The 22,524-nt window shown below is 41.6% G+C and overlaps 2 protein-coding genes across 13 annotated transcripts in view; one reads left to right on the forward strand and one right to left on the reverse strand.

Annotated features, from left to right (window-relative positions):
* Positions 1-5,390: 5,390 nt before the first annotated feature.
* On the reverse strand, positions 5,391-8,238 carry fgf20a (fibroblast growth factor 20a). Its single transcript, XM_085278704.1, has 3 exons — positions 7,650-8,238; positions 6,728-6,831; positions 5,391-6,595 (listed from the first exon to the last, which is right to left on the reverse strand). Exons 1-3 carry the CDS (start codon positions 7,972-7,974, stop codon positions 6,350-6,352), a joined length of 675 nt encoding a protein of 224 aa, XP_085134830.1. The 5' UTR covers positions 7,975-8,238; the 3' UTR covers positions 5,391-6,349.
* A 3,691-nt stretch (positions 8,239-11,929) lies between these two features.
* micu3a (mitochondrial calcium uptake 3a) overlaps positions 11,930-22,524 on the forward strand; it is a 47,993-nt gene continuing 37,398 nt past the window's right edge. For all 12 annotated transcript variants that reach the window (XM_085277402.1, XM_085277399.1, XM_085277404.1 and 9 more), the window contains exon 1: positions 11,930-12,246. In XM_085277402.1, coding sequence (XP_085133528.1) covers positions 11,986-12,246 — 261 coding nt within the window. In that variant the 5' untranslated portion in view covers positions 11,930-11,985. The remainder of the gene's footprint in view (positions 12,247-22,524) is intronic.

Here is a 22,524-nt window from a genome sequence, read left to right on the forward strand (position 1 = left end):
AGGTTGTGCCAAAGGCTCACTGACCAGTCTATGCCTGTTTGACTGGGGGCTTTAGCAATCGATTTCACAACGACTGCCAGCAACCTTCACTCGTAACAGATTGCTGAGTATTCATTTTCTCTTCATTACCAGTGGTTGCAAAATGACTCTGCCGAATGAGTGTCTAGGTCTGTCTGACTGAGGCTTAAAGCTAGATAAACATCTACACCTACGAGATACCACCAACAACCTTACAACAACATATAACACACATCACAACTGGCAACAGCCACAACATTTTTATTTATTTTGAGTTGCGTTGCTGACCATCCAAAGAACACCATTCCAGGATTCACTCTCCCTTTTCTGCAGTTTTACTTTCCACTGATATTTATTTAGCTGCCAAATGTTCCATCATGATATCCAACCATTCGATCTATTGGTACTCATCAATGCATCTTTAATCAAACTATATATATTTTTTCAAACTTAGTACCTTGAGATCATTAAAATGAGAGAAACTGAAAATGTTCTCATTAAGCTAAAAAAAGATCCCCAAAAGGTCCATCATTAAGGCAGGCTAAAGCTCAACTACTCAGTTGTTTCTTTCTAGTTTGAACAGCACTTAATTAAGTTTATTAAGACGTATCTATCAAAAGGTGGATGAGTTCATAGCTGTCTAATATGTCTAAGAATTTGGGATGAACACTTTTTCTTCTGTGAATTCATCGCAGCTGAGTCACCCCCACAGAACCATTAATCTCACACACAGAGACCTGATGAAAGCTTGAGTACGCACACCTTAGGAGTGTGTGTGTGTTGACGTCTGCAGGAAGAACACCTGTGTGGATTCTGCTTGTTGCACATACGTACCAGCACACACACTTTATTTTTAAGGGAATACGTTATCACTGTTACGCTTAGAGCTTATAGTTTGTCAGAACAGTACATTTAGAGGCACATTGGCTTAAAAGTACTTTGCTAAAGAAGCAGCGTTTGAAGAAGGTTAAATTTAATTTACTTTCAGCGTTCTGCCCACAAGTTCAAAATTTTGTGTCAAAATAAGGTACTATACTCCTGAAGCAGATAATATTGAATTTTCTTGTTATTTTAGTGGAGATATAAAACGTTTAGCCTTCCAGGAGAAACAACAGTATGTGTAACAGAGTAAGACAAATGCCTCAGAGGAGCTTTTTTTCCACTACTTGGAAGAGAAAGGCGAGAAACATTAGTGGGAGGTTTGACGAGATTTAAAGAATTTTACCACATTTTTTCCCCTTGTTTTCTATGATGATTCCTGCATGGATCCAGCAGTGGAGATCTAACCAGTCAGTGGAAAACCCCACAGAGGATAGACGGAGAAAGAAGAAACAGGATTGAGGCATGGCAATGCACACACACACACACACACACACACACACACACACAGGCCTTCACACATCAGTCAGACAGCCCTCTAGTCAGGAGAACCCCTGGCTCACCTTCACACAGATTCACAGATCACACGCACACACACGCACACACACAGAAGTTGTGCTGACATGAATCTGTGCAGTCACTTTGAGTCACATAAACATGCCTCTCCCTCCCTGCAAACACACACACACACTTCAAAGGAAGATTGTAACCCGACAGACCAGCAAAGCACTAAGAACCCATATAGTTTTTTTCCTCTCTATTTTATCTTCTCCGAAACCCACCTGTTTCTTGAAAACTTTTAAGTCATACATGCCTCTCTCTTTTTCCTAGTTTTTAAGATGTTTCTCTCTTGCTGTGTCTGACATGAAGTTTCAGTCAGTATCCATATGCTGGTACTCAGGTACCGTTTGTGTGATGTTCTTTTCCTCTTAGCCTACACTGTACACCCCTATCAGAGGATTATACACACACTGAACCGTGTCCTAACTAGACACAATGTAACCGTGCTCCAGCCTGTACAACTGGGCAGATATGAACGAAAGCACTATGTAATCTTATCTGAAACATGTTGCCAAGCTGATGAGCCAGTATGCTGGCACCATCCTATGCATGACAGTATCTCCTTGATGTGAAATGCAGCTGGACACATAAAAGAATATCAGGCAAATAAGAAGGAGCTGCTCTCTTCCCAGTTTCACACCAGCCAGATGTTTCAGGGTACAGGTAGTCTTCCATCAGTACTGTACAGAGTTAGGCTTTGTTAGGCCATTTTAGCCTTGACCCCAGTACACAGGGGTCCTGTGGATGTCACAACAGGGGGTTATTCAGGACTCCGATAACTATAGAGCCTGTTCAAGCACTTAGCCTGCACAAAGTAGATTAAAGGTTACCAAACATTACGTGGGGGGCAAATCCCTTAATCACACGTGGGCCTCAGGTAATTCTAGTCCCGTGTGAAGAGTACTTAAGGTGTGCTAAAGTAATTCTAAAGATTGACATGTTTCTTGGTTATGCTAACTAGCCTACTCCAGTTTCACTCTCCTTTAAGAGCCTTAATTAAATTTTGTTTGAATTATTAAACTTTAACAAACAGATGCACAGAGTAATAAAACATGCTTACCTCAAGGGCCATTTACAAGCTTTTGATCTTCATGCACAGCTTTTATCCAAAGATAGATTTGGATTATTTTGTGGACTATCCTAAGCACCTTTGCCTTTAATTCATTTTGCTATACCCACAAAAGCTTGCAATGCACTTTAAGTAGCATATCTGTAAAATGTTATTATAGCTAGTTAAGTTGCTAATTATTGGTAGCTCCATGAGATGTTTGAAGAAGGAGCGAAGTTAAGTTGTTTTCACTGGGAACTTTGTTTTTGCCTCCACAGAGGTTTAAGCCTTTACATAATGTTTATATAACCACACAATAATATATAGAATCTGTACAAAAGGAGCCAGATTTTGGTAATACAAGCTTCAGTAGAGGAGGCTTTGGGAAAAAACAGTAAATGAAGAACACATTCACTGACGTGCAATCTCAAAAGCACTCACTGTCATCTTATAGTAAACAAGGAACGGGAAGTCTTGCCCCAGACTTCTAGTTATCTGTTATTTGCATATCTGCTGCAAAGTTTTGCAGTTGTAGAAACATTTCATCACTCATCCAAGTGACTTCTTCACTCTCAGCCAACTGCAGGTTTCCCCAACCTTATAAACACTGCAGTTGCACAATGACTGAAACTAGCACCAAGTTGCAAGCTCAGTTTCATGATCGTTAATATGCAAATTATCATGACCACTGATCAGTGACTATGAGTACTATTCACAAAGTTGGGATGGTGATGATGAAAGAGTTCAGCAATGGTCATTCCCTTTTCACATATAAAGCCTCCCTGAGTTGTCAAAGGAGCTTGCAAAGAAAAGCGTCTGGACTTCTTTAAGTTGCTTGAAGACGTTTCACCTCTCATCCGAGAAGCTTCTTCAGTTCTAAGGTCAAATGGTGGAGAGTCCCAGATATAAATATATATATTTATATCTGGGATATATATCCAGATATAAATATATATATTTATATCTAGATATATATCCCTGAGTTCCATCAAGTCAAATGCAATCAACTTTCTGTGATTAAGAACTGATGATTTCATAAGACTGGGCCTTTTATAGTAAAAAAGGGGAACTTTAAGATCATAATTTTTGAACAGCTGCTAACTGGACTTTGAAGTGAGCAGCTAGTAAATAATCCTTTGAATTATAGTGTTTGGTCAATATCGATACTGAACTCAACACACCGTGTTGAATGAAACCTGGGAAATATTCTGTGCAAAATGCTTTAAACACTACTAAACAAACATCATGCTTTCTTGTCTTGATGCATTCTCAATCATCCAGGAAAGTAAATCTCCAAAAGTTGATTCTGTTCATCTGGACGTAGCGTTTTGTGGGAGAAACGTTTCGTCACTCATCCAAATGACTTCTTCAGTCTCAGCTGACTGCAGGTTTGGGAGGTCCCCAGCCCATTGTTCCTTCAGTGGGCTGGTTTCAGTCATTATGCAAATGTACTGTTTATAAGATTTGGGAAACCTGCAGTCAGCTGAGACTGAAGAAGTCACTTGGATGAGTGACAAAACGTTTCTCCCACAAAACGCTACGTCCAGATGAACAGAATCAACTCTTGGAGATTTACTTTCTCCTTCATCGTACTCGTCTTTGTCATGTTAGCTTTACCTTTTTAGTAATACAGATAACTGAACACTGTGATTGATAAATGATTAAGGCAGTGAAGACTCTAATGATGATTAAAGCTGGCTGAAAGTCAAACAATGGACTGCAATCTCTCTTTAACTTTTGCCATTGTGAAATTTGACCAAATCAGTTTCAGGTGTGTTAAGAATGAGGGATGACTCACACAGGATATGTGAATGAAAGAGCCATAGCATTAGCCCTGTCAATCACGTGTCTAGTTGGAGATCACAGTAACTCATTGCCCCATCTCGCTGTCTTCCGTACTTCAAATTGTGATCCATTTAACTACAAAAAAGATGCTAAATATTTTTTTCCAATTCAGGCTTTTTTTTTTTAAAACAAATTTTGTGGACGTTGTTAACTAAGAGAGGGCTGATAATCCAGCTATCAGGTTATCTGTGCCATGTAACATGTATAGCATGATGTATAGTATATTGAAGGGGAAATCTAGCAATATTACTTGTCAAAAACAATGTACCAGTTTTTTAAATGACTATTTTAACTGTATAAATAACTTAAATTAATATCAGTGTATAAATCAGTACTATGTGCAGCTCTTGATGTGATTATTAAGAATGGAAAAATGCCCAAATGATGTCATTTCAGTTGTCTTGCTTTTTTTTGGAGAGTAACAAATATTAAAGTTGAAATATGGGAATTTTTCTGTGTGTGTGATTGAATCACAGAATAGGGTAGCTTTCAACTTTTACTTCCTCGTATCTTCTTTCTTCCTGTTTTCTGGATATTGCCCCTGCCTCCCAGTAGACAGGGACTGACAAAAAAGGAGGCTTCTAGAAGAGCTGAGAGGGAGGAATCACACACGTGTGCTATGCAGAAGTCTTATATAAACTTTTTTCACACAAAAATGCTACACCACCACAGTTTAACATTGCAAAAGACTTAAAGTGCATCTATTTCTTATGGATGTCTATTTTTAAGGTTAGTGATTGGTTGTTCCAGACAAGTTCTCCAGATAAATGTTGTACTAGTCATAAAGAAGTCAACGTTTTTAATATCATTGCCAACATGCAGATTAAGTTAACCACATTGGCTCAAACAGACAAAGCACTGGAAAGATTGGAAAGACTGATATGATCGATATTGCAGTTTAAGAAGTCATAGCGTCAATATGCAGAACACAAAGTCTCAAAAACTATGAAAAGACCTCCTTCAATGACCACAAAACAACAGTTTATACTATGATGATAAAATAAATAAGAAAAATCTCGTGCATATTCTGGATGTTTTTATTTTATTTTATCTCATAGCTGTAAAAATATAGTCTCAAAATAAATAAATATATGAAATAAATATACTGTATGTCCTTGGAAAGGAAAACTCATAAATAAGAATAAAGATTTCAAAATGTCTGTAAAGGTGTCTTTGTCAGTCCCATCCATTGTTTGACAGCAGTCGGAATTCCTTCACTGGCTTCCATAAGAGCTCCATTACAAAACACACCATCCCACACACAGGACACTGTTATTCTTCTCTTCCTCCTCATGCATTTTGCAGAAAAATCATAGTCTGGATTGATTTCAAAGGGTACTTCACCCATGCCATCACAACAGTCATTTCAGTACATGTGATTATCCCAGCTCTAAGACCCGTTTTACAGAACAAATGTGGCTGCCTTCCAGTGCATGAACTTTTTTTAATGTAAACCAGCCACACTTTATAGTGGATTTTGCATGTAAATTATTTGTTTACTTAGCAGCCACAGTAATGTTGGAATAAAAGGTCGACTCAAAACATCAAAATTGACAAGACACAGCAGTAAAAGGTTACTAGCAGCCAGTGGTTAATCTCAGCTATCAAGTTCACAGCTTTGTCCTTTTGAACATGCAGTCTGGGCAAGCAGATAGTTGGATTTCATTAGTGAAACTTAATAAAAATTTAAAGATCATCCGTTTGGCCACCAGGGCTTTTGCATAGGCTGATAAGGTGAAAATATGTGGAGCCCCAGTAGTCTCTGTCATGGGGCTCTTCACAGGTTCCACAGAAGATCCCTGATGCTGTTCAGTCACATTCCCCAGCCAGTCGGGTTTTCTTTCCTTCCTCCATGCCAGCAGTGGGGAGTGTTGATTTGGTGCACTTTTACGATCCTATTTTTTCCACATAAACAAGATCATCCATCTCCCTTAAGGGGATGACCTCGGGTGCACTTCTGCTTTTAACCTTGCTTTTCACCAGCTAATTCATTCTGCCTCAGCTCTGACCCAGTATGTCTCTGTACAGCTCTGGAACTCTTTCTGGATCTACAGGTCTTGGTAGGAAGTGAGTGAACCTCTGATGCCTCCTTGATCTTGTTCCATCACGGGACGTCCCATCTTTGTTCAAAGCAACAAAATAAAATGAACCTTTCTCTCCATGCCGATAGATGTTAGAGGAGTAGGTGTTGTACCAGTTTTCTTCAAATTGCTCTCTGAAAACACATTCTGCTGACAGCTTCTCCTGCAGAAAGAGAGGACAACAACGGATGAGTTTTAGGGTGCAAAATGTGCCACCTACTGGCTGTGGACATCATTCTTGAAAAACAGAAATATGTGTGTGCCAATATGTATCTGTTCAAAGGTGTATACTTACAGAGCCGTACAATTCTCCCTTGCTGTTCATGGCAAGGTAAAGGCCACTGTCCACCCCTTTGATGCTGACGAGTCCCACAGCTAAACTGATGAATTCCAGTATACCTGCAAACACACATTACATTACATTAATTAAACAATCATTAATCAATTAAGCAATCATTAGCATATCTGGCAACATGGAAATATTAAATAGCAATTCATATTTGGTATAATAGAGCACTAGTCTTGCTGACAACGTTTCAGTTTACTAAATTGTGTCTGTTCTCCATACAAATTCGTAGAGTATGTCCATCAAATGCCTCTGACAAGTTAGGTTAGAGTGGTTTCTGGTATGAGGTTACAACCAAATCTCAAATGAAATGAATCAAGTACCAGAGGCGCTACAACCTTGCAGCGATAAATAATCTACTTTTGATGTGCCGCAACCTGCAGCTTTTTATCTTGATAGCTGGAGATAAGTTTGTAAAAGCGTCCAATCTAATCTGAAAGAGGAAACGTGGTAAAAAAAAAAAAAAGTGCAAATATATAATATCTCAAATGTTGTTCCACCTGGAAATAGCGGCTGCATTCATGATTAGCGTTTGATTAAAGCAGCCTGTATTGGCATGGGTATTTCAAGTCACGACGGCTGTGACTGTAGGAGTGATGCAGCTATTTCCCCGTATGAGTTATAAGTCCTCTGTTATAACTCATGGCCACCTCTATTTTATATATTATTTGGTATACAATCCAGTAAGCTTTTCGCTGCTGTATGCTGATTATCACTATTTCCTCCCCTGTTTAGATTCTGTTTGTATGTGAGTCTGTCAGCGTCTCCACCACAATGATACCTGACAGTGTGTCAATCAGTCTGAAAATTCAAAATAGCTTTTCTATGCTCTTACTACTACTTGTGCTGCCAGAATTCACAGGCTCTGTACCGAATCTGCTGTGGTCTTTCCTGGTGCCCTGCACGGTGCCGTCAGGATGAATCTCCAGGTGGAACCCGGTCCTGCAGTACAGCTGCCTCCGCCTCAGAATCCCCTTCAGATGGCTGAGGTCCGCCAGGCTCCGGGACAGCCTCTCCGCAGACATTAGGTGCTCTTGCTGTTGTCCATGTCCCCCCATTATCAATCCGGTCGCCGAATTGTAGTCCACCGCCCCGGCAGGGGTGAGAATAAACTGAGAGCCAACGGGAGCCGGAACGGCACCAAAGCTGTCCAAAAATCCGTTGGCGAAGCTCCCAACCTCGGCCGCTGCCCCCATCACAGATGACACACCAGATCCTGTTTGCAGCGTAGGAGCTCCAAGTCGAGTTCCAAGTGATGAGTAGAGAGCCTCTATATGAGCAAGTGAGCGAAGGTCAAGCCGAAAGGCGAAGAAAGGGAAAAAGTTGACCGTGCGTGCAGAGAAAATCCCTGTGATCAGACTGGCATCTAATTGAGATTAAACTCCTGCGTTATCTTGATGTTGGATGAGTACGCATCCCCGCTTGCTGCAGCGTGTGTCCCCCGTCTCCTCTCTTCTGCTATTTATCCTTCTTTCCTCTCCTCTATTCTCTCCTCTTCAACTCGGGATACTCCCCCTTTGCTCCTGTGCGCACCAGGGTTTTCCTCTCTCTCTCCCTCTCTTTCTCACCCCCCTCTCTTGCTCTCTTGCTCTCTCTCGCTAAATTCACTTCAGCCTTTTATTTCTTCTCTCAAGTGATACCTCCCCCAGCAGCAGTGTGTAGCGCAGTGAAACCAGTGAAAACCACTCCACATTTATAGCGCACTGCCTCCTATTAACCCCAGGTTGCCTTTTATGCAAATATGGCCCGATCCCCTCTCTTTATGGCTAATTTTTGTTCTCGCTATTCTCCCGTCTCACCTTTGATGTTCAGTCTTAGCGCAGGGGCACGTGAGAGGAAAATTAATAACCACTAATAAAAATTAGCATGACAGGCGTATTTTCCCTTACTTCCCCTCAAGCCACATGAATGTTTCCCTAACTCACAAACGGACAAAATGTCATTTTGCTCGTGGACACTTTAGCAGCAGATTAAACAGATTAAACTGTACAGGTGTTTATAAGAGTTGCTGCGGAGCGCGCGTCTCTGCAACTTGGGTGTGAAATAGTTGTGGAGAGAAAGAAACAGCGTGTGCATGTCAAATAGGCATGAAAGTGATGTTGCCATTATCTTAAATGCTTTACATCTCAGTGCCCCCATTTCGAAATGGCTCAGGTGCAGAGAGAAAGAGGGGCGAGGAAAGCCCCCATTTGCGTAATTTTCGCACTCGAATGTTGATTTATTGCTCCTGTTTTATGTAACCCAGCCGCACATTTACAGCACCCGCACACACAGACACACACAGCCGTACACATGCACCCACACACACCTGTGCAAACGACATCACTTGACTGTCAATCCTTTCATTGATCTTTCCACGATGCTTTGAACAACACTGGAGCTCATATATACCCTTAATTGTGGTCTTACGAGACGAATCAAAGAAACAGAGGCTTCAAAGCGCAGGGATCTTGTAAGGGGATCAGGCAATAACAACCAGAAGACGGGAACGGGAATATACCTGTTTGAACCACACGCTTAGAAAATACCCCGACACTTGACACTGAAGGGCTTGGGGGGGGGGGTAAAATAAGTGCTATTTTGAGAGACAAAAACGGAGTTTGTTGTGGAAACAAATATTTTAGTGATCATAACAATGAACACGCTCCAGTGGGAAACGTTATACTGAGTATATCAGATTAATGTAAAATATCAGTCTACTATACTGAAGTTGACCGTGATCATGGCGGTTTGGTAATAAAAGCCTGTGGATTCCAAAAAGACGCTTTTTCGAAACACCGGTGAAACAGTCCTTTCTTAATTTTTATGGTGCGGCGTCATTTATTTAGCTCTGAATTGCTCAACACTATTTATCCTCTAATACAGACTGTGATTTTATTTAAACCAAGGGCACGAAGCATGGTCTTGTGTTCCAGATCATGGCATTGATTGGGGCAGCAATACAGACACATGGTCGTGCACGCAAACGCACGCGCTCACACTGCCTCCCCTTCCCCTGGGAGTCCCGTTGATAAATGAGTTGAAGGTCCAGAGGTGTTGCTGTGCCATACTCGGGTCATTTTGTACTCATGTCAGGTCTTGCAGCATGACAAAAAGTCATATACCCACACCAATAACACGGGTCTACTTGTCACGCTGCAGGACCTGACATACTTATTAAGTACAAAATGTTTCTTATGACGCCAGTTTTCTGCACTGCCTTTGCACACGTGTGTGTGACAGACAAGTTAGAGGGCATCTATGTGTGTGGCGCGTGTCCTTCTCCCTCTTTCCCTCGGTTCATTAGTATTTATGACCAGCACAAAAAGAACTTTTTTTTTAAAGGGCGACAGGATCAATCGTAATCGCCTCAGGCCGATCTGGTCTAGTATTGGATATCGATTTGGCCTCAGTGAAGACGTCAACTACTACGCCACATCGTCCTGGGAACTGTTCACACAAGGCGCAAGTGATCAGTTCCCAGGACCACATGATTCGCTCCAGTGTAGGTTTTCTTTTACAACGCTGCAAGTGGGACATGGAGGGAAGCCAAGCATATAGGAACATAGCTGTCATGGAGGAGGAGGGTGACGATGATGATGAGGAGGTCCCTAGGGTTATACCCCCACCTCTAACCCCTCACCCACACACACACACACAATACACACACAAAGAAATCACAACCTAATCGAATGCCTGGATAATGGAATAACTGAATAAGTAGCCTAGAGGTTATTAATGCAAGTGGTCTCCAAACTAGGGTCTAGCGAACCCAGGACACGATTCAGAGGGCCCCATGAAAGTGCAGACTTTAATTTCATCATATTTTAATCTTCATAGGTCAGTCAGAAAATGCAGGAGAAAAAAAAAGAAAATCATATTTCTGCAATCTTTCGTGTATAGATAGATTAAAAATAAGTGACCTGCATGCAGATATGGTACTTTGTATCTACCTGAACCCCTATGAATACCTCTATTGTTGTGATCCAGCAAAATATTGAATTTTTTGTGTCAAAGTAAAGATTTGGAGACATTTTACAGCTTTTCAAATTGCAGTTTCATAAAAAAAAATGTAACCAGTAAACCAGGAAACTTAATTAGGATTAGTCACCATGCTACATTAATGATGTTTGGGTTGTGAAGAAAATAGAAATCAAAGCAATAATTGAAGCGTTTAATATCAATACTCAGTCTTTTAAATGGTTGATTTCTATCAAGAGGTTTTAGACATTGTTTGATCTGTTTTCAGCTTATGGGCCAAGTGATCCACTGAGCTTCATGTGTGAACAGGTGACAGGCCATCTATTAGACTTCTTCCCTTTATTGTTTTAGCATCAAAGTCATCAGAAAAGCCCCATCAGGTTAACATTAGCCCTACATGTGAGGACTTAAATGAAGAGTTCATCTTTGATATTTGTTTGATATCTGCTCCTTTGGCTCCTTTGATCCATCACTTACAACTGGAAATTCGACACTACATTGACCCTTCGTGAATGACAAAGGCAAAGTGACAAATATCGATATCAATAATATCATTACTCATTTAGAGACACCCCCCCCCCCCCCCAAAAAAAAAATACAATCTCTTTAATTTATTTCAAGATGTGCCCATGCTCACCTGACAAGATACTTAAGATGATACCGTGGAATATGTTTTACTGAGTCGTTTTCTTATTCTTTCCATGTGTGTCACAGTTAGTCTGCCAGCTGCCAGTACCTTATGAAGTAGTACAACTGTCTTTGCACATTTTTAAAATACTTCAGAGTAGTCGTTATATACTTCTATTAGGTTATTGCAGGCCTAACTTCTAAATGAGAAAACGCATATATGTTCTACTTTATTCAATGCCACTTTTCAGACGCACTAATCCGTTTAGAAAATAGAGCTGTCTATATATATTTCACTATATTTCACATGCATTTTAATTTAATATTCAGTATTTTTGATTTTGGTGTAGGCTGTTAATATGGCCTCTTTTATGCGAACTGGATAAGCTTGAGTTTAGCTTCATAATAGTTTATCTCTCTGTGTTTATAATTGACCTTGGTTAAAATTAATCACTCAGCGAAGCATCAAATCCTCCGCGCTGTGCGGGACTTTGTTCTCTGTCATGCCAAGAACAGAAAGGCCGTAAATCTCGCGATGAAATCAGGGAAACGCGATACTTTTGAGCTGCCCTCAAAGTTACAATCACAGCAGCCAAGCAGAAGCTAATACCACGGCAGCAATGGCTGCTTTCCGCAGAGTGGCAGCACTGGCCGGCAAGCTCAACCTCTGGTCGGCGACAAGAAACGAGCTGGTCGGTGGGCAGACGGCCAATAGAAGAAGGACCTGGAGGTGTCTGGCAGCCGGGGTTTGCGTTGCAACGGGTGGCGCCGTACTTTACTTCTACAACGGTTTAATAAGCGGCGGAGGCAGGAAGAGGATAAGGAGGCACAGCATCAACGGTTTGCTCCCGTCCATCCCGACTGTTGAAGCCAAAGAGAAGGTAGGTGGCACAAACTGAGCTGCTGCAGATAACGACAAAACCGAAGCTGCCGCGACACACAACGAGGTGGTTGATTGTTGGTCGAAAATGTGTAACTGCTGACACACGGGGCTCAGTGCTCAAGACTGTGGAAGGACATAGTCGAGAGAAGAGGGAGAGAAGGCAAAGAGCGCTGGGTATTTCCTCGTTTCCTTCCGCTAAGATTAGACACACAGGCCCAGTCAGACAGGCCCACTTCTCTTTCTGTAGCCATGGTGAGCTTGTTTTTTATAGAATTTTTTTTCTGGGGTGGATAAAGTGTGTCACTCATTCCTAGGACGCTCAGTGGAAACAGTTTGCTCACTGCTTGGCTGTTGGGCGATGTGAAGGGCGCAAGAAGGGCGCTCTCCGCTCGAGCTGGTGCTGAAATGACAGCAGGCTCGAGATGTCAATCAGACAGCTTTGTGCAGGTCAGGCAGACAGAAGTTCTCAGAGATTTCCATGAAAATAATAAAGTCATACATTAAAGGTTTGATACAATAAAACAATTTTAAAAACCCCACCATACTATAATTCAAAGTTCTAAAAGTTAAAGTTATCTCTGTAAATCATAGCACATTACAAAAAATATATATATTATAGTATTGAGTATAATTGTTGATTCACTCAAATGTAAAGCACTATAATAACTCATTTGTGATATTAGTATTAATAACTATGAGCCATATGATATCAGTAATTTCTATCTGAAACAAAGGTGTAGGAAGTACAACTTGAAGTGACTCATGTATACTTAAAGCATCAGTTATGCTAGGATGACCCACAATATAGATAAGGCAATATACAATTTGTTGTATATAAGCTGGCCAAGATATCAACACATTATTAAAACATGTAGTTGTTTTAAATGGATTTCCTTGCCATGCTTAATTACAGTCCTTCCATCCACTCATTTATCCATTTTCTTTTGATTGACCAGTTCAGGTACGTGGGGGGGCTGGAGCATATCCCAGTTGTCATATATTGAGAGGTGGGGTACACCTTGGATAGGCTGTTTTTGCAGGGCGAACACAGAGAGCCAGACAGCCGCATTCAGGTGGTCAGTTTAGAATAACCAGTTAATCCTAAGCATGACTTTAGACTTGCAAACTCCACACAGAAAGGCCCATAGGCTGGGTTTGAACCTAGGATTTTCTTGCTAGTGAGACAATGTTAACAAACCTCTGCCTCCTTCATTACAGTACTACATTAAATCTAATCTAAATCTATAAACCATAATGTATATGCACCTTCCCAGAAATGTAACTACACATTGCAGAAATGCAAACTTCAGCAAATGTGATAGTGTGTCTATGTGTCTATTTGGAAACAATATCCAGCATATCCACAGTATAATGAAAGAAATATGTTGTGTTGTATTTTTCATTAGCTTTTTCATTATGCTAATAAATGGTAAAATGGCCTGCATTTGTATAGCGCTTTTCTAGTCCCTAAGGACCCCAAAGCGCTACATTCAGTCATCCACCCATTCACACACACATTCACACACTGGCGATGGCAAGCTACATTGTAGCCACAGCTGCCCTGGGGTGCACTGACAGAGGCGAGGCTGCCGGACACTGGCTCCACCGGGCCCTCTGACCACCACCAGTAGGCAAACATGGGGTTAGTACTATACTAATATATTTGGCATGCAGCCAGGAGGCAGCCGGGGATCAAACCACCGACCTTCTGATTAATGGCTGCTCTGCCACCTGAGCTACAGCCACCCCATAAAATAGCTAATATTCTGCTAGTGTTTCAACTAAAGGCGTTTGTTTCTCCTTTTTCTCAAATTTTATAATGTGAGGGTAGAACAGCACAGATACACCATTACACAGCCATACATGCACACTACAGTGTGGATTGAATGCAATGCTTCAAATGACACTTTGTGGTGGTGATTTTAATAAGAGTAATGTTTTGAGAATTTTTTCTAATCAGGATTTCGTTTATCTGAACATAAAAAATTTTTTTTCCAAATGGGCTGAAATGATATCCTTGGATGTCTGTTAAGTAAGATAACAGAGACTCCCTGCCTTAAGATTTGTTGAACAGTTTAAAGTCCATTTTTAGCCAGGCAAAATCATCTACATTTGTTTAGCAATTGTTGCATAGTTAATGATCAAGACTTTTAGCCATGCTTCAGAAGTCAAAAATAGGGCTGCTCGATTATGGCAAAAATGATAATCACGATTATTTTCACTGAAATTGAGATCTCGATTATTTGACGATATTTATTTAACCCTTTAAGACCTACCATAGAAACAAGTCCGCCAGAGCTTATATTATTATTTTTTACATGCTGTAGTGCCATTTTTGGGAGCATTTCAAGTTGCTATACATCAATGCAACTGTTATAGCCCATATTTTAGTAATATGTATGCATTAAGTCCATAGTAATTACATTAATTTCAAAAAAGTGCAATAAACAACAAAAAAATTGAAAATCGTTTTTGTTTTTTTTTTACATATATTTCTACTTGGGGAAATTTAAGAGGCTTATCCCTCAAAACTTTAAATACAAAAAAGTTGCAAAAAATAGTTTCCCACCACAGGAAATTTATTTTGAGTGTCTTCATAGTTTTATTTTGGAGATACAGCAATTTTTATATACTGCAGGAAAAACAAAAAACAATCCTATGATGCAAATTTGCAAAGAAAACAGCATGTGCATCAAAACAAACTATTTCCAGCAGTGCAATTCGAGTTCTAAGCATCCCAGCAACTATTCAGAAAAGTATAGAGTCAAACATGACTTATAAAAACACCAGTATAGGCTTTTAAGGCCTACAAGTAAAAAACTACATTTTCCGCCAAAATGACGTCACTTCCGGTTTCGGACAGGAAATGGCGGACATGCGATAGTTTGCGTTGACATCTTTTTCATTGTGGGAAGTGTTACGAACAGCTGATCGGATCGGCAAAGCGTGTTTCTGGAATATTATGTTTTTGTTCCTGCAAGCGCTTTTTATGCAATTTTTGCAAAGCTTTATGTGGAAGGAAACCGTGACCGAGGACAAGCTGATGGCATAAGATGTAAGTACAACTCCTCCGGTTTCATATGCAAAACAAATTATTGCGCTAGCTTACGCGGTTCCGGTTCTACGGGGATTTAAAGGGTTAACAATAACAATGTATTGAATAATGACTTTAAAAAATAATGTAAAATAGTGTGCAAATACTGATAACAGTGCAAATGTTTGCAATATAAAAAATAAATGAAAAATGTAAACATCTATGCTTAGTGAACTTTGCAGTGTTGCTCTGTGGTGCAGCTATGACACCGTAGCAAAGTTTACACACTATGTCTACTTGATCCACGTCTGACTCCGCGAACCCATAATGTTTCCACACCACTGAAGTTTTTTTTTTTACCTCTCTTTTCAACCAACGGCAGTCACTCTCCTCTCCAAATAACTTCTGCTTAGCTTTCCGAGCTTCCCTCGGGTCCTCTTAATTGTTGTGATGCGTGTTCAAAATGCAGAGAGGTGCGCTCGATTTGCCACACGGAGCAGCGCGAGAGTAAAGCACGAGGGAGGGGCTAATAATCGGCTCAGTCATTTTTTTTTTTTATTTTTTTTTTACAACTTTATTTATAGTTTTCCAACAAAACAGTCCAGAATTTCTTACAAAAGTTGCGAACCCTACCCCCCACCCCCATCCAGGTGGCATCCCCACAACCAGGAAGCACAATACACACAACATAAAAAAAAAAAAAAAAAAAAAAAAAAAAGGGGAGAAACACTCAAACCAATCTGTGACAGTCATTATAGCACCAACAGCCGGACCCCGGCACATGAGAGAAGAAACAAAGAAGAAAAAGGGAATAAAGAAATCCCAACAGTCAAAGTACGGGCATTGAGGAGACTATGGACAGCAGTCCGAGAAGAGAGCAAGAGCATAAATTACCAACAAGTAAGGAACAATAAATCAGGCAAAAGACAGACTCTTGACATGAGTTATGAACCGTGACCAGGTTTTGTCATATTTACTCTCCAAGCCGCGCACGGTATACCTAATTTTTTCCAGAGCTAATCCCAACATCACCTCTCTAATCCAATGGACGTAGGAAGGAGGGTTCGACGCCTTCCAGCTCAGCAGTATCAGACGGCGGGCATGCAACGAGGCAAAGGCTATTGCGTTTTTGTGGAGGGGAGAGAGTCTCAGCTCTTCCCGAGGTACACCGAAGATAGCTATCAAAGAGTCAGGCCGCAGTGTTTCACCCGATATAGCTGACAGTGATTGAAAAATTGATGTCCAGAAACCATACAGGGAGGGACATGACCAAAACATGTGCCCCAAAGAAACAGGAGAGTAATCACATCTAGGACAATTCGGTGCAACATCAGGGTACAGTTTAGACAGTCTGTCATTAGAATAGTGGAGCCTGTGGACGACCTTAAATTGAATCAGGCCATGTCTAATACAGAGAGAAGACGTATGTATACGCTGTATGGCTTTCTTCCAGATGTCTTCTGACATGAGTTCTCCAACCTCCCCTTCCCACGCCGCCTTAGGTTTGTCCCATGTATGAGGGCAGCTTTCAAGAATCAATGCATAAATCTTCGATATTGCTCTTTTAGTGGGCTGACTCACATTAAGAACTAGATACAGTAGGTCCTTAGAGGGCAGAGACGGGTACCCTGGGAGAAATTTAGAAGCAAAACTCCGAGCCTGAAGGTATCTGAAGTAGTGAGACTTTGGTAAGTTATGGTCTTCACACAAATATTTAAATGAGACAAAGCCATCCTCAGTGAAGAGATCTTGAAAGAAAACCAGACCGTTTCTGTGCCAGACTGCAAATGAATGATCTATTTGAGATGGTGTAAAAAGATGGTTGAACATTATCGGAGAAAAGCTACAAGTATTTGTCAAGTTAAAATGTTTCCTGAATTGACCCCAGATCTTAATTGAATTTTGAACCACCAAATTGGAGTTCAGCCCAGATGCTTTGACATTCAGTGGGAGAGGGGCAGTTAAGATCGAAATCGGAGAGATCGGGAGTGTAGCTCTCAGTTCCATATCTGCCCAGACTGGACCCTCCCCATCCGCAAACATGGTTATCCAATATGTCAGCTTGACAATGTTAGCAGCCCAATAATAGAATAAGAAATTAGGTAAGCCCAAACCACCATCAGCTTTAGCTCTCTCCAGGCTTGCTCTCCTTATGCGTGCAGGTTTTTTGTTCCATATGAACAAAGAGACAAAGCGATCCAGCTGGGCAAAATAGGATTTGGGGAGAAAGATGGGGATCATTTGGAATAGATAAAGAAACCTGGGCATTACAGTCATCTTCACCACATTTATCCGTCCTGCCAGCGAAAGTGGAAGTTTTGACCACCTACCCAGATCAGATTTAGTACTGTCCAGAATAGACCTGTAGTTATACTGGAAAATAGTCTTAATCGAGCCAGCTATTTCCAGTCCCAAATATGTGAATTTGTCATTTTCAATTTTAAAAGGCAACTCGTCATAAGTGGTCTGTTTTGCCAGATTGTTCAATGGAAACAGTAAAGATTTTGATAAATTAACCTTATACCCCGATATGTTGCTGAACTCCCGCAGCCAGCGGAAAAGGTGGGGCATACTCCCAATTGGGTCTGATATCTGCAAAAGGAGATCATCAGCATAGAGCAGAGTTTTATGAGTTACCTCACCCCTGGATATACCTTTAATCCTCTCATCAGATCTGATAGCAATTGCCAGCGGTTCGATCGCAATGTCAAACAGGAAGGGTGACAGGCAACAGCCCTGCCTCGTCCCCCTGTAGAGCGAAAAATATTCCGAAATCAGACCATTTCTCCTGACTGCAGCCATAGGCGTTGAATATAGGACTTTAATCCATCTACAAAAAGTAGGTCCCATGCCGAATTTCTCCAGAACTGTGAAAAGGTAGGACCATTCGATTCTATCAAACGCCTTTTCAGCGTCAAGGCTCAGAATAACTTCCGGTTGTATTGTCGAATGGGGGGAGAATACCACATTAAACAGTCGTCTCACATTAAAAAATGACTGCCGTCCGGGAATGAAGCCCGTTTGGTCCTCATTAATAATGGTGGAAATAATAGGGTCCAACCGTAGTGCAAGAGTTTTGGTTAGAATCTTATAGTCACAGCACAAAAGACTTATTGGCCTGTATGAGCTACACTGTACAGGATCTTTATCTTTCTTTAGTAAGACTGAGATCGTGGCCTGGGTAAGCGTCTGCGGCAGATTGCCAGTAGCAAAAGATTCAGCATAAACTGATTCTAAAATAGGTGTGAGCTTCGAAGAGAATTCCTTGTAAAACTCCATGGGGAAACCGTCCGGACCTGGCGACCTTCCAGTCTGAGATAATTTAATAGCGTTCGTTATCTCTTCAATCGACAACGGCTGTTCCAAAGGCGACTGAGCGTCCGGAGAGAGCTTGGGAAGATCCAGCGAGTCAAGAAACGAGTAGATCTCGGATGAATTACTGCCCACCTCTGATTGATATAGGGTAGAGTAGAAATATTTGAACTGGTCATTAATGACTCGGGGGTCGCGAGATATCGAATCAGCACCTATTTCAATTCCCGAAATCACGCGCTCAGCTGACCGCTGTTTGAGCTGAAGTGCAAGGAGCCTCCCCGCTTTATCTCCATGCTCATAATATACCTGCCTGGATTTAAAAATATTTCTTTCGGCTCTCCATGTCATAAGCGTGTCAAATTCAGTTTGCAACAGTAATTTCTCCTTAAAAAGATCTGGCGTAGGTGAAAGAGCGTAACGCCTATCCATATCCGCAATCTTGTCAGCCAGTTCTTTAAGTTGTTTAGAGCGCTCCTTGTCTCTGTGTGCCACATAAGAAATAACTTGGCCCCTAATATAGGCTTTCATAGACTCCCACAAGACTCCCCTCGACACATCCTGAGTGTCATTAATTTCTAGAAAGAAGTCAATCTGATTGCTGAGAAACGTTTTAAAGCGTTCACATAAAAGTAATAGGGGGTCTAGCCGCCACGTTCGTCGGGGCGCTACATTACCTGGAAAAACCAGACCCATCTGCACAGGGCTATGATCTGACAACACTATACTGTGGTATTTGGTGCTGGAAATTAAGGGAAGTAGCTGGTTATCGACAATGAAGTAATCAATCCTGGAGTAACTATGATGTACAGGGGAAAAAAAGGAAAATTGCTTCGTAGATGGGTTTGTTGCACGCCAAGGGTCTGATAAGCCGTAAGAACGAAGTAGGGAATTAATAGCCACTGCTGCTGACGAGAGGGTGTTGCTCGACCTTACGCTTGATCGGTCCAGCTGGGGAGAAAGGACACAATTAAAGTCTCCACCTAGAATTAGTTTATAGGAGACAAGGTCTGGGAGAGTCGAAAAAAAATTAAGAAAGAACTGTGCGTTGTCCCAGTTAGGTCCATAAATATTAGCCAGTATTAGTGGTGTGTTAAACAGCTTGCCCACTACAACAACATATCTGCCATTAGGATCTGATATCACTTCAGAGTGTTCAAATGGAACCCCCTTCCTAATTAAGATTGCTGTTCCCCTGGCTTTGTAGTTAAAACGTGAATGATATATTTGTCCAATCCACTTACAACCTAATCTTTTTTGGGAGTTAGTATTTAAGTGTGTCTCCTGTAGAAACATCACGTCAGGTTTGAGCGATTTCAAATGACTAAATACCTTGCTTCTTTTAACCAAATTATTCAGCCCTTTGACGTTCCAGCTAATGAATGAGACCGATTTCTGTTGATTATTCACATTATCCAGAGTCATAGTGCCACAATCGATAATAGACTGATCCTGCACGTTGGTTATATCTCAGTGTTTCAGTGCCTGTTTGAGCCACAACATAAACCACAGATAAACCCAAAGCAAAACTAACAAAAACAAACAGATAAACATAGATAAACCTCTCACCATCCTGGACCCCTGGGCTGGTCTTCCACAAACCTGAGACTGCCCTGAAAACACTCCTCTCTCTCCTAGGCATATAACACGTTTACACTAGCTTAAACTCTTACATGAACTCAGCAAAGACAGAACAAAGTATAATAGGACCCTTGACTCAGCATCATTATTGCCGCATGCATGTCGGCACCCATCCACTTACAGGCCGGTACGGCTCTGAACACTCACGGTTGGAAAATAATCCCACAAGAAAGGGGTAAAACCCAATAAAAATAATGACACTGGTGATAAGAAAAAGGGGATTAATTAATCAGAATACATTAAAAAGCAAAATAAAAGCACTGTTGGGGTTATGGTGTCGGGCTGGAACTAAGACCAATGAGGATACCGAAGATATTCTGAAATAAAATATTCCCCAGGTCACATGACATCCACAGAAATCCCCAACATCTTATAGCTATACCTTGTCCAATCATAAAGGGCATCCAACCGTAGCGTGGCGACGTTCACCAGTCAATGCACAGCCTGTGCAGACTACCTCAATGGTAGCACGCAGCGTGTGATACTTGTTGTGGTCCGTGAATTAACTGTCACTCTCCCTCCGTCTCCCGTGGGCGCAGATTGGTCTCGACGTAGTGCCTTGCCTTGATCGGGTCTTCGAAAGACATCTGTTCGCCAGCCGGGGTCGTGATTTTCAATGTAGCTGGATACAGGAGACCATATTTCACTCCCGTACACCGGCGAAGCAATCTTCTCACCTCGGTAAAGGCCGATCTCTTCTTTCTAACGGTGGCCGAGTAATCTGGGTAGATGTAGAAACGCTTCCCATTACGGGTAATGGGACCTGCCCCCATGGCCTTTCGAAGAACATCCACTTTCTCCTGAAAATAGTGGAACTTGACGATTATCGGTCTCGGGGCATCTCCATCCTTTGGCCTCGGCTGCAGGCTCCTATGCGCCCGATCGAGCGTCGGCGTATAGTCGAGGGCGAGCGCTTCCTTCAACAATTCAGCCACGGCTTTCTCCGGTCGAATATTTCCGAATCCCTCTTCCACTCCAATTAGTCTGCAGTTATCACGACGTTGCCGGGACTCCAAATCATCGGCCTTGTCTGCCAACCGGACGACTTGGGCAGATAGCGCATCAACTTTAGCTTCCAGTGCTACAACACGGTTAGCCTGGCCATTAGCTTCCTCCTCAAGATCATCAGTGCGGGTCGAGAGCGTGGCGTTTTCTTTCTGCATGTCTTCGATAGCCTTCGCAAACTCTGCGCGCACACTCAGGACCTCTGACCTTAAATCACCCGCCAAGTCGTCTATTTTCTTGTGTAGTTCACCTGCAGCTGCCATCACAGACGAGTCGATCTTGGCTAGCACATTCTGCTCCGTTTGCTTTATGGCAGCCATGATTGCGTCGAGATCCGGCCCGGCCCCCACCCCCGCGGCCGGATCCGCACCAGGCAAGTCCGAGGCATCAGGCCCCGGCTTCTGCTTGAGCGATTTAGGCATGTTGAACAGCTTTAGACTACAAAATACAACTGATTCGAAAGATTAGGCACTTGTGAGACGGGTTCGCGCCGGGATGTACTAGAAGGGGAGCGGGAAAATTACGCAAATGGTCAATCTAAGCAGAGCTCGCAAAAACACGTCTTCACATGTCGCTGCTCTCTCCCCTCCCGGCTCAGTCATTTTTAATGATCGTTGAAAGCCCAGATCGTAATTGTGATTAAAATTCGATTAATTGAGCAGCCCTAGTCAAAAAGCAATACTGAGCATGAAAAAATACTTTCTAAGGCTTTCTGAAGGTCTTTCAAAGTTTTTCTTTGGACATTGGCTACTTTTTCACTCATTTTCAGTCCAGGCCTTCTACTTGATCATTTTCAGAATTAGGATATAATTATTTCAAGCATAAAAAGAGGACCTAAATCAAGGGGTGTACTAGTGTTGTGTCCACACATAACAGGCAAATTAGCATAGACCTATTTTAAATTGTATTTTTAGTCTTATTGTCACTAGGAACCTGCCGTAAAAACACATAGCTTGTTGCAATTCCTTTAATTGAAAATATTAAAAAGCACCAACGATAACAAAGTATAACAGGCATAAAATTATACTTTTACACCAAAAGGTGATTCTCAAAGACCTGTTAGCAGAAAACTAAGCATATCTCACTATTTATGCAGTGCATCCTTAGCAGGCCTAAAATGGCAGGCCTAAAAAAACTATCAACAAAAGTTGAACAATATCTGATATTTATTAAAAAATCATACATTAAAACATTTCCAAAGACCCGACGCAAGACCTGAGAGATGCATCTAGTATCTCGATAATCTGTCTACTGCTTGCCAAAGCCCCATTAGAAAAGGTCTTA

The sequence above is a fragment of the Mchenga conophoros genome, linkage group LG6 (genome assembly GCF_057382185.1).
Source record: "Mchenga conophoros isolate Kocher_MC1m ecotype Shallow Benthic linkage group LG6, M_conophoros_male_GT1.1, whole genome shotgun sequence".
Taxonomy (NCBI): Eukaryota; Metazoa; Chordata; class Actinopteri; order Cichliformes; family Cichlidae; genus Mchenga; species Mchenga conophoros.